The 13,007-nt window shown below is 44.6% G+C and overlaps 1 protein-coding gene across 15 annotated transcripts in view; it reads left to right on the plus strand.

Annotated features, from left to right (window-relative positions):
* PTPRT (protein tyrosine phosphatase receptor type T) overlaps window positions 1–13,007 on the plus strand; it is a 1,114,373-nt gene that overhangs the window by 1,058,068 nt on the left and 43,298 nt on the right. For 8 of the 15 annotated variants that reach the window (XM_037983051.2, XM_008017114.3, XM_008017118.3 and 5 more), the window contains 3 exons: window positions 498–574; window positions 8,771–8,807; window positions 10,224–10,321. In XM_037983051.2, the coding sequence (XP_037838979.2) occupies window positions 498–574; window positions 8,771–8,807; window positions 10,224–10,321 (212 nt within the window). Of the gene's footprint in view, window positions 1–497; window positions 575–8,770; window positions 8,808–10,223; window positions 10,322–12,623; window positions 12,684–13,007 lie in introns of all 15 variants that reach the window. The other 7 variants (XM_008017080.3, XM_037983053.2, XM_037983049.2 and 4 more) reach the window with 1 other exon arrangement.

Below are 13,007 nucleotides of genomic sequence, written 5' to 3' on the forward strand. Positions count from 1 at the left end.
TGGCTGACAATCTATCTACAACAATACTCCGAGGGGCAAATGAAAATGCAATTTGTGCGTGTGCGGAAGATAGGTAAACTTGTTTGTTTTTAAACCACATGAAAATGGAGTGTATTAATCCAGATGCAGCACTCTCCTGTCCCGAGCGTTTTTATATGGTCTCTCTTACGTTGTCCTATGAAGCAGGTATTGCCATACCCGTTTTAATGATTAAATCACTAAGACTTAAAGAAACAGGTGACTAATCCAGTTAGGTAATGACAAAATCAGAAGGGAAGGTAGAAAAATAAGAAGTGCTTACCTCCCTGAGCCTCCACTTCCTCATCTATAAATAGGAACAGTAACTGAGGGTAGTGTTGAGAGTTAGATGAGAGAGTAGCACAATGCCTGATATGCCGTGCTGTCATTAACAAACAGTAGCTCCAAAGGAGGACATAGCTGCCTCCTCACCTAGGGCCTCTTATCAACCATCCCCTTGATTTCTGCTCTCTCTGCAGACGACCATTCCCGGGTGAGACTGCTGGTGCTGGATGGAGACCCGCACTCTGACTACATCAATGCCAACTACATTGACGTGAGTGTCTTAATGGGGCTGGGTGCTGGGGATGGCTTTTGCAGGCTCAAGATCTGTGGTTTACCCCAAACTCTCCTCCAGAAGGTGGCCCTTCCAGAGCAGTCTGGATCCTCCCTGATACGTGGAACTAGTGTAACCCAAGTTGACTGTCCATCTTATGCTGTATCCTCTTTCAGGCTGGCTATAGTAGCCTGCTGTATGGAGCCTCAGGACAACTGTTGGTCTTACTCATTCACCCCATTTATTCATTTGTATATATGTCTGTTGATCTATTCATTCATTCACATAAATGCACAACCATTTATGCCACAAAAATTTTAAAGTGCCTACTGTAAAATGTATACTAGATGCTATGGGAACCATAATGCAAAAAACACCATGGTCTCTACCCTCTAAAACCTTAGCAGGCAGATAACGCACACATCAATAATTCCAGGGCAAAGTAGAAAGTGGTAAGTGTCATAAGTACAAATAACATGCTGCAGAGATTCAGAGGTAGGGAAAAATATCACTTCTCCCATCAGGAATGCAAAATATGATGTGAACCAAAACTTCAAGCACAGGTATGATTTAAAATCAAAGAGAGGGAAGGGGGGCCTCTGGTTAGAGAGAATAGCACAAGCCAAGATGGAGCAACTGGCAAGGAGATACATAGCAGCTCCATTTGAGGGGAGCAGAGAATATGTAACAGGAATAGTTGAAAATACTGTTGGGGCTACATCAGTGACGATTAAATGCTCAGGCTTAGGAAGCGGGACTTTATCCCACAGACAAGAGGAAGCTATTAAACATTTTTTATCAAGGAGGTGACCAGCTCAGAACTGAGCTTTGGGATGATTTATCTGCTACCAAAGATAAGATAGATCAGAGGGAAGAAATTCTGGAATCAAGACAACTACAACCAATAAGGAAAGAGGCTGCTTCAGTATTCCAGAGACAACTGAGGAAGGGACTAAACTCAAACAGGAGCCAAGAAGGGTATGCATGGAAGTGAGAGCATTTGCTAAGCAAGAACATGACTGCTGGAGTCAGAAGAAGAACCCAATGTGACTGATTCAAGCCATGCTTCTCAGGACCTCAGCTCACAGCCCATGGGTCTTGAAGAATGGCACAGAGATTCACATTGGTCCCCCAGACTCTCAAATGTATTTACAGATAGGCTATAAAGTATGGTGGTGCAGTTAGTGAATTCCCCCTTAATCTAGACTAAGCCAGGTGAGTTATTAACTCAACAAATACTTACTGAGCCTTGTATTGGTCATTCGACTGTTTGCCCTCAGATCTATTTATTGTGCTTCCCTGTTCTGCCTTGCATTGCCGGTGTGTGTGTGTGTGTGTGTGAGAGAGAGAGAGAGAGAGAGAGAGAGACAGACAGACAGACAGACAGACTGGAGGATGATGGAAAGGCAGTGTATTCTCTGTCTCACTCCCTTCCTTGGGCAGCTGCTCCAGCAGTGGCTGTATCCTGTCTGTGGCTCCATCTTTCCTCAAGCAGGCCTGCCATAGTCCAATCTCCTACCAGTCAGCCTGCTGGGGCTCTGGTTATTTCTGGACTCTGGATTCTGGCTATTTCTCCCTCTCCTGCTATCCCACGAGTTCTAAGGGTTGCTTGCAGCCTCCTGCAGTCCCTGATCTCTGGGTTGCCCCACTATTCTCTGTTTGGCATCTTGGCTCCTCCATCACTTGTGTAACCAGCTCCCCATGCTGAATTGCCTCTGTCTGAAACACCTAGAGTGGTTTCTGTTTCCCTAATTATGCCCTAATTAACAAAGGGCCTACTACATGGCCAAGAACTGGGGCTGGAACTTCAGTGGAGTTGAAGATAAACACCGTCTCTGCCACCGTGGCCCTCCCAGGAAAGTTCACAGGAGATGGCCAGTTCTGAATAGCTTTTCTCCAGCCCAGAGCAGGGCACTCTGAGCATGCACCCATCATGCCAGCAGCCTTTCCCTCATACATCCAGTATTCAATTCACAAACACAGAGCAGACCCTCCACCGTGTATGGGAAATACTGACTTTTAAGACCAGGTCTCTGACCTAAAAGGGACTCAAATCTGGTGAGGGAGTCAGATAAGAAAATAGACCTTCACAGAGCAGGGGCTGTGGGATCATAAAGGAAAATCAATGCTTCAAGTTGGTGGGAAAGGGAAGTAGCCAGTGAAGGCTCCCTGGAGGAGGTGATGTCTCAGCTCTGCCTTGAAAGGTGACTTAGAGTCATCCAGGCAAGAAGGTTTATAGTAACCTAAGAATTACTGATCACTTTTCATTGTACCAACATCACCTTAACTAGTATCACAACTTCACAAGTTAAGTACCATTACTACCCATTTCCAGATGAGTAAGGGAGTCTCTTCAAATTATATAACGTGTCCAGGATTATACTGCTAGGAGGTAGGGGAGGAGGGAGCAGAAATCTGAGTCAAGAGTACCTCTCCCACCATACCCTGCTGTCTTTAATATTAAATCACAGTGAGCAATGACACCACCAATTGGCTCTTAATGAGTCAGTCTTGGGTCCTATGATGGGTGGCTTAAGTAAGTCAGCTTATCAAAACCTCTTCACAACCCTTCAAGGTAGGTGTTATCATTCCCATTCTCCAGATGGAAAGGGCTGAGGTTTGGAGAAATTACAAATATGTCCCAGGCCATGCAGCTGGTCAGGGGCAGAACCAGGATGGGAACTAGACCTGAATGGCTCCCAGTTTATCACTCTTTCTCCTTTCCCTCCCCACCCACTGCCAGACACCACCTTGCAGCCAACACACAGCCAGGACCGAGTCAGCATATATTGATTGAGTTGATTCCTCCATTTCTCCTCAACCTTGTCTATGGCTGCGTGGATGTGACCCTAAGGACCACAGCCCACACAGGGTCTGGCATGCCTGAGTTTCTGTATCTGGCATTCATCATTTGACTAGAATCCCCCAGCAAAAGTCATTTTCCTAGATAGGCACTCAATCCAAAGTTGAATGAGCATCTGACTACAGTCAGGGCCAAGACACACTTTGGTATTTTATAGGCAACAAATGAAACTGCTTTCAGTGTAAGTTAATCTCTACAACACCAGTGCTAATTATGCCTCTGATTCCTTTCCTGTTTTATCATTACAAGACATGTTTCAAGCCTTTAAAGACAGGAAACCAGAGCTCTAGGTTAAGAGCACTGTCCAAGGTCACACAACTGAACTTCAATTCTCTGCCCACTTAGGACACACCACGACCTCCTCCTTCTGTCTGTAAGAATAGGTTAGGCAGACAGGGCAAATGGCCTCTGTTCATGCTATCTTATCTTGGGTTATTGAACTCCGGGCTGAATCTCAGTGGTTAGAATCCAGGGCTAATAAAGTCATGAATCTGGTCTTTGTCGAAGGCCTGGCTGTTGAATCCAGGCCTTTATGATTACTAGCTTTATGATCTTGGGTAAATTACTTACTCATTCTGATAGCTATAAAATGAGATAGTGGTGCCACCCCACAAGTGTGCAATAACTGATGTTAAGTATCTGTTATGATCCCAAAAGGAAACATAGGCTTCCTCGAAGTGGGTACCCAGGGAAAGTTTAATAAGGATGTGAACAGGATTAAGAGAAACCGGTAGGGTAGGGTGCAGTATCACTAGGCTAACAATAGTAGGGAGTCCTTACCAGCCCTAGACCCAGATAAGGGAAGACAGTAGCTATGAGAGAGGGCTGCCCTTCAAGAACTGAAGCCCTTGATTGAGTGACAAGGTCAAGCAAGCCATGGTGACCTGGCAGGGAGGAACCTAGAAGAACATATGCCCCAACCTCCTCCTGGTCTCTGAGCTCCTGCTTTTGTTCCCCATTGACTAAACCCAGTTTGAAGCAGAAAGCATAGGAGCCCATGGTACGATCCATACAGAGCAGACCACGGAAGGAAAAAGGGGAAATGGAGGGACAAAAGGAAGATAACCAACCACAAGCAACTCCTTGCACCGTTACCACTATAAAGTGAAGAGTGAGGAACTCCATTAATTGTGAACCAACTATATACTCCAGCAAAGATAAAATTCCTGGAGTCTCTATTTGGGTTCCTGGCAAAACAGGGCTCCAGCCAGCTAACTCGGTCCTCACTCCATCACCCTGGTCTCCAACCCAGCCAGAATCCTTCCTGGCTCTCTAATGAGCTAACTGCCCACGCTAGAATCATTTCTCTACAATTGGATCTTGATGATTCATTAAAATAACTCCATTGGGATAATGAGCTGAATGGGGCCAGCCCTGTCTCTGCCTCCGGAGGCCGTGGTCTGTTACTGTCTGAACCATCCTGCTCGCAGGTTTGTTTGCACACCCGAAAATGTATTGGCCACTTAAATCTGTTATAAATTACCAGCCTGGAAATAAATATCGTATCTGGGTCCCCAGTAAGTAACAGATGCATGAGTGCAGAGAGAGATAAATGCGTTTTGGATGCAAACCTCTTTCCCATTGCTCACAGACAGATGGAGGCAGGCCCAGTGCTGGTTTGCAGTCGATCTGCGTGCTGTGTAGGTGGGACTTAAATGAACTCAAAGTTCTTTTAAGGTTAGGAAGTTTTCTGTACTCGCTCTTGGCGAATCCCCAGAGGAGCCCCAGTTGAGCAGTACATTTCCTTTTATCTCCTTTGCTGAGGAGTCTCGTGGTTGGAATGTTTTCTCTTTGGGGACTGCGTGGGTTTTTGGAAGCCAAGGTGGGTCTCTTTACTCAGATGCAGCATGGGAACAGGCACACAGCATGCGTGTATTCAGTCAATATGAATTTTTCAAGGCCAGTGGCCCAGGCTGACTTCTAGGTGCTGGGGACATGGCCATAAGCAAGCCAGATACAGCCCTGGCTTCGTGGAGCTCCCATTCAACTGGGGAGCATGTAAATGAAGAAAGAATAGTGTGCTATTTGGTGATAAGTTCTCTAAAGAAAAGCAAGCCAGAGAAAGTGGAAAGAAGCTGATGGGGTGGTCAGAGATGAACTCTCCACAGACGTGATTGACAACTGAGCAGAAGCTTGGATGGAGTGAGAGAGCAAGCCACTCAGTTACCTGGGGGCAGACATAGCAGGCACGGGGAACGGCCAATGCTAAGGCCTCTGGATGGACATGTGATCCCTATCTCTGAAGAAGAGCAAGAGCCAGCGGATGATGAAAGAATGGTAGAGAAACTGGGAACATCACTGAAAGGATGAAATGGAAATGACAAGAGGTGTCAAGATGCGCAAACCAGGCTTGAGGAGCCAATCAACCACCACCTCCTCTGAGGTGCCTTCCTTGGCTGTTCAATTCCCATGGGTGCTCCACAGAGTCCCCACATCTTCCCATTAGTAGCCTTTACCCCAGTCTGTTGATGTCTACAAGTTGCTCAAAAGCAAAGTCCACATTCATCGGGTCCACTTTTGTATTTCTAATGCCTTGTACATAGTAGTAGGTGCTTAATTAATACCTGTTGATTGACAGTGAATGGGCAAACAAATGAATTCACAAAATAGAGAATCTAAGCCATCTAACTCCACAACTAAAATGTGAACCTCTTGCTCAAAATGTTATCTCACTGAATTTCAAGCACGTTAGAATCTTCCAAATCACAGCTTCCTCCAGGGTCTCTTTTTCTTCCAGCCTGAGCATTAAGAGGATGCTCCAACTTCAGCTCAAAAACATTCATGCATGTATTTCACCAACCAGACTGCTGAAAACTGCACCCAGCTCTGGCTGGCATGTCCCATGGCCCAGGAGGAGAAAAGTACAAAAAAATTTACTGCAGCACATGGAATTGTATTCACTGAGCATATACAAAGCCCTACTGGGCCACTCAGAAGAAAGGAGTCAGCTCTGCATCCCAGAGGAGGGCATATTTCAAGAGCAGCTTGGTGAGGCTGAAGCACAGGGTGCACGGGGTTGTAGGAGTGGACAAAGAGGGACAACTGGCAGTGAGGCTGGAGATGAAAATGGAGACAGATGACTAGTCCCAAGCTAAGGCATTTGGGCATTACCATGCAGATAACAGGGAGCTACTGCAGGCTTATAAGCAGGGAAATGACACACTCAGTGTGCAAGAAGAAGCCTATACTTCACCAGGTGTAACCATCACCTGAATAGTACACATTGCACCTATTAAATTATTTCTCATCCCTCTCACCACCCTCCTACCCTCCCACCCTTCTGAGCCACCAGTGTCTACTATTTCATACTCTACATCCATATGTACACATTATTTAGCTCCCACTGTAAGTGAGAACATGTGGTATTTGACTTTCTGTTTCTGAGAGTTTTTTCGCTTAAGATAATGGCCTCCAGGTCCATCCATGTAGCCATGTTGCTGCAAAAGTCATGATTTCATTATTTTTTATGGCTTAGTAGTATTCCATGGTGTGTGTGTATATATGTGTGTGTATATACACACACACTATGGAATACTGTGTGTGTGTGTATATATCTCCATACATATATATCTCCATGTATATATCCATAATATACATATTGAATACTATATATATATAATTTCTTTATTCAATCCATTGAGATTGTCACGTAGGTTGATTTCATATCTTTGCTATTGTGAATTTTAAAACTGAGGCACAATGAGGCTAAGTAGCTTGCCCCAGACCACACACCCTAGAAAGGACAAAGCCAGTGTTCAAACCCAGGCAGCTGAGTTCCAGAGTCCATGGTACACATAATCACCATGCTATGTTGCCTGCCTAGTTGGTTTGTCAACAGCTTGTTTATTGGGTATTTGCTCTGAGTCTCACATTGTGCTGAGCTCTGTGGGAAAAAAATTAAGCTTAGTAGGGAGTGTTTGTCCTTAAGAAACTGACAACCTCACTAAGTACACAGGATTTCTCAAGCACAGACTTTAAGTGGGGCTGTTCATTAACTGTGGTTAATCCAATAGTTCTGGTCATGACATTGTCCCTGGATTGGTGCCGACCTCCAACTCTAGAGCAGGCCCAGCAATTGGAAGGTGCCTGCAAAATCATTATTGAGCAAGTGAAACACAAAGGTGCAGAAATGTACAAGGGACTCAGAAACTTGTCTTTGAATCAGAAAGTGGGTCTAGTACTTTAGAGATGCCACATCTATGGCACCATAAACCATACAGATGGCAGTTCTATTTCCTGAAGAAAGTGGCCTCAAGGCAGTTCATCCACCTCAACAGGACAAAAAGACTGGTCAGCAACATCTAAGACAAAGGCAGGTGTCCATCAAACGTTAGGACTTATTTTCTCTGGACGTGGTTAACCATAAAAGCTAAGTGGATTTCAGGACTGTCAACAATCTCTCAATTGATAGGGTCTATAATTGGCATCTGTGTTCTTTAAAAAATTTATTCATCTATTCATTCATTCACTCATGTATTTATTTAACAAATATGAATTGCATTCAGTGTTCTGCACTAAATGCAGGTCTGTCTCCAAAACTTAAATTCTACTCAATATGACTGTAACTGGAAAAAGGACACTCCATGTATGCCATGCCCAGGCAAAAGAGGGGTCACCTTCAACTTCTTCTCCAATGATGAAGGTTATGGGGTAGCAGGGTACTCCCCAGCCAGAGTACAGCAAGGCCTACTGTAGCGCTCTGAAATGTACACAGAAATTAGAAACTGGTCTTTGAATTTGCAGGTATCTTTATGGGTATCCCAAGTCACACCTCCATAAGGTCTTCTCCTTACCTGGGACTTCAATTCCAAGCCCAGGAATGTTGGCATAGAGAAGCAATGTGGGATACTTCTCAATTTTCTTTTTCTAATTGTTGCTAATGGAGGGAGTCAACAATTGAATTGGGTTTTTTTTTCCTGTTTCTTCTCTGGGTGTCCCATAGGATCTTGTACAGTGTTCTTCATAAAATCATGGCTCAAGAAAGACGTTTTGGTGGTTGATGCTCCCCATAAACCTGAAAACTCCTTCTCTACCTCTTTTGGGTGCATAAGGATAAGTGATGCCCATCAAATCTTTGCTCCCAGTGCCACTGGCTCCAAGGCAAGCCTATGTAGGCACCTCACAAGTAACTACAAGAATAGCTAGCATTTAGTGACTTACTGCACACTTTATGTGCAACATCTCATTTAACCTTTGCCACTTCTCTGGGAATAACTGATGCTGTTCTCATTTTGCCCATGAGAAAATCAAGACTCAGAGAGGATGTTTATTAATATTGCGCTGTCTGCAAGCTTTGACAACAGATTTTTCAGTGCTTTTCTCCTGTTATCCAGGGATACCATCGACCTCGGCACTACATTGCAACTCAAGGTAAGTGCCCTCCCTCCACCTAGTGCCTCAGAGAGGCTTCAGGGGTCCCAAGGGAAAGGGCTCTCTTAAATGCAAGGCTTTTGTCCTCTCCTCCTATATCTGTTACTCCAACCCTCCTTTTTCACTAAACAGCCCTGGAGGAGAGGAATGAGTTTCCACCAGCAAAGAAGTCACAGAGGGGTAGGCTGAAGAATCTCCAGAGGTCCTTGAGATTGTTCATTTGTTTATTTAGGAAGGAAAATGGTGGCAAGTTTCACTATAGGAGAAAGGCCCATGAGTGACAGAGTAAGAAGCTGTCACTTGGAAATGGTCAGGAGGGAGAGGCCCAAGCTGATGGTGCCTTATCTCCATGATAGATGCGTGCCCATAACAGACATGCAGCTTGCTGCCCTAGAAAGTAACTTGGCAGTGCGTTTTCAGAAGGCTTAAAAGTGATCATACCTTTCAAACCCTTCTGGAAAAAAAAAATCCTGCAGATAATTATATATATAAACAATGACGCATATAAGAACATTCTTCACGGTGTTATCTATAATAGGAATAAAAAAGTGAAAAATCTTAAATGCCCAACAATTGGTACATTGGTTACATAAAGTGTGTTACCGCCATATTATAGAAAACCTTGCAGCTATTAAAACTATTATGCTTGGTAAGAATTTTTAAGGGCATCAGAAAATACATATAATAGGTTTGATGCTTATTACAGTAAATACACACATATACATATAAATATAGAAAAATGGTATTCAAACTTTTATATCAAACACACGTATTACTTTTGTAATTTTAAAAATGATGAAGGCCCAGGACATTGAAAGAGTAATTTCCAAGGAAATTGCTTTGGACTGTCAGAGCCTATTTTCTGCTCCTCGCCTTTTTTTTTTTTTTTTTTTTTTTTTTTTTTCCTTCCTTTCTGTTCAGCCTCTAGAGGAATGCCTCCAGCATTTGTCAAGCTCAAAATCAGGCATCTCCTGTTTTTGTTCTCAGCATCTGGCACCCAGCAGCTCTCTCCACCCCCCACCCCAATTGCCTTCCTGTCTGTCATGGAGGTTCTGGAGCCCAGTTTTTGAAAACTCCCTCAAGCCATCATACAGTCCAGATAAGGCAATACGTGGAGTTGGTAGGAAGGGTCTGAGCAGGAGGAGGACAGAAGAGAGAGGAGAGGCTGCCACCATTTCCAGTAGATGCTGCAGATTGTGAGAGCTTGGAATGAGGCTGTCCCCATCCATACCCTAATCTGTCCCCATCAGGCTCACATGTCTCAGACCCATGTCTCAGATACTTGGTATCTTAACGAGGATCACCGGCCTCACTTCTGCTCACCAGTGTGGAGGCTTGACCAACCAGAGGGACACATCTTCTCAGCTGCTTCTTTGCACTTGCATTCTCTAACCTCACTGCCTTCTCTGTTGTCAGGTCCAATGCAGGAGACTGTAAAGGACTTTTGGAGAATGATCTGGCAGGAGAACTCTGCCAGCATCGTCATGGTCACAAACCTGGTGGAAGTGGGCAGGGTAAGCCTCTCCTGCACTCGCCTGGTCAGAGGATGCTGGAGATGCCCTCTCGAACATCTCTCTGTTCCATGCATTGTGCTAAGTGCCTCTTAGTCAATATTTCACCCTCACAGCAACCTACAAGGGAGATGTCATCACTCCTATTCCACATTCAAGCAATGTCCTTTCCCTTCAAATCCCCTTCATCCCTTTTTCCACCCTCACTCTCCGTTGATGATGTCATCTCATATATTTTGAGGAAATTAAAACCATCAGTCATGCACTCCCTCATCGTCACACCATAAAGCTGCAATCCTACTTGTATCTACAACCATCCTCTTGTTCTTCTCCTCTGCTGTCAGGTTTGACTATAAGAAATGGCTGTTTTTGCTGACTCAAATGGTCGAATGTCCACTGTTTCTTATAGCTCAGCCTAATACAACAGAAGCCATGTCTCTGCCCTTCCAAAGGCAAACGTCGTGCCTGGATCACAGATTCTACTCAATAATTTTTTTTCATTTTTCCCTTTCTCGCTTGCAAAATAAGTCTCTTTCTCATTGCCAAATTGTTCCCCTTAGCATACAATCACGCCCAGTACCTTCCATCTTAAAAAGAAAGGAAAAGGTAAATAAAAAGTATCTTCTTGTTCCTGCTTTTCTGCCAAACTTTAAAGACTCACAGAGAGGCTCTGTTTCTTCACTCATGTTCTCTTCTACCCACCCCAGCGTAGCTCCTCCCTCCATCCCACCAATAGTGATATTGTCAATATCACTCACATCCTTCATGTCAACAAATCCAGTCTCCACTTCTCTCTTCTCATCTTACTCAACCTCAGCGGCATCCAACCCTTTGCTACCCACTCTTCTTCCCCTGACCTCAAGAAATCTTGATGTTCTTCAGGGCTCAGATCTTGGTCTCCTGCTCTGCTCCATCTCAACTCTCTCTGAGGTGGTCCTCAACTACTCCTGGGGCTTAGAAATGGGACTGCTATTCCCAGCTTGCTTTTGCCTACTTGGTTAACTCTGGCATGTGGGTAGGCTGCTGAGTTTAAAGGCAAGGTGTACAAACACTAGAATTAAAAGGGCTCTCTACACACCATATGAACTAACTAAAATGTGGGCAGGTAAGTTTTTGCTTGGGTAAGAAACGGATAATTCATAAAGATGAATTCTGGCCTCTGTGATGATGGGAAGGAGAAAATCTGGGCTTTTGTAATCCAGTAAAGGGGTATGGACATCTCAGGGCCTAATGGGAATTTAGGACCAGGTGAGACTTTATCCATGAGTCCACCCTTATCTAGTCCATCACTCAGTTTTACAGATGAGGAAACAGACCTAAAGGGGTAGAGTACCTACCCTGATGTCACTCAGCCAAAACCTAGGCACAAAATTTGACAGTGGACTCTCATTCCAGCGCTCATGATCACTCCACTCAGACTGTTCCCCAGGGACTCAGGCCCAGGGTGCAGCTACTGTGGACATAAAGGCCAGCCCAGGATTCAGAGGCAAATTTCAGCCTGTTCTACAATATATCCCACATTGGAAACAGACTCCCTTGATGGATAGACCATAAATCTAAATTGGATTTGGGGAGGAAAGCAATCTCTTAAACTCCTGCTAGTGTCAAACACTGTGCCAGGCCCTTCCTGTGCATTCCCGCAACTTACAACAATCATAGGAGCCCATGTTCCTAGTTATTATTCAAGTGCCCTGGGTTTGCATCCTGGCTCCGTCCCTTACCAACAGTTGACCATGGGCAATTTTCTTAGCTTTCCTATGCTTCCTCGTCTGCAAAATGGGGATAATAATACCTACTTCATAAAGTCATGTTGTTAAGTCATTAGAATAATACATGTAAAGTATTTGCGGAACACTTTGTGAGCCATGGTAGACACAGTACACAGTCAGTAAATGTTAGCTATCATTATTGATAGGAAGCTGAGGCTCAGAGAGGTTTCAGCACTTTCTGGGGCTACCCAGATACTGAGTGTTAGGACCAAGCAATGAATCCATTTGCCCCCATGCCCTGTTGCACTATACCAGTGTTTCCCTAAGTGGATTCCATGGGATGCTAGTCTGCAGGATGCTTAGTGAGAAGAGGGTTCCATGGTTAAATACGTTTGGGAAATGCTGCATCCTCTGTGCCCCTTTTGGAGAGTCGCAAAACACAAAACACATTAGCACTAGCATGCGAAAAAAGCTGAGTAGTCCTGTAGCAAAACTACCTATTTAACTGTATAATACAGCATTTCCCAAACTCATTTGACCACAAAACCTTTTTTTGTTTGTTTTTTGTTTCTTGTTTTTTACCTAACACCTATTAGCACCCAGCGGAACACACTGTGGGAAATGCCACTCTAGGCCGTGCAGCGTCCCCCGGAATGGTAATCATGCTTTTGTTCTTTTAAGGGGAAAACCATGATCTCTTTTTCATCCATGAGTGTGACTTAAACAGTCAACTGGGGAATGGCTTGCTCACGTCCAGGGTCAGAGAGGAGCTGCGCGTCTTCCCTTGGAGTCCAGCACCTGCCATCCTTTCCCCAACCAAGAGCCTTTCTCCTTCCAGACCCCCACCTGCCACCTCTTAATGATGTCCACCTCCCAACCACTTCTGCTTCCACCTCCTGTTTCCCACCTTTTATTCTCATCTTCGCTCAGCTGATAATACTCAGCCGCTCCACCCTGACAGAGCAGAAAGGGGACTCAGT

Source organism: Chlorocebus sabaeus, chromosome 2, assembly GCF_047675955.1.
Source record: "Chlorocebus sabaeus isolate Y175 chromosome 2, mChlSab1.0.hap1, whole genome shotgun sequence".
NCBI classification, from domain to species: Eukaryota; Metazoa; Chordata; class Mammalia; order Primates; family Cercopithecidae; genus Chlorocebus; species Chlorocebus sabaeus.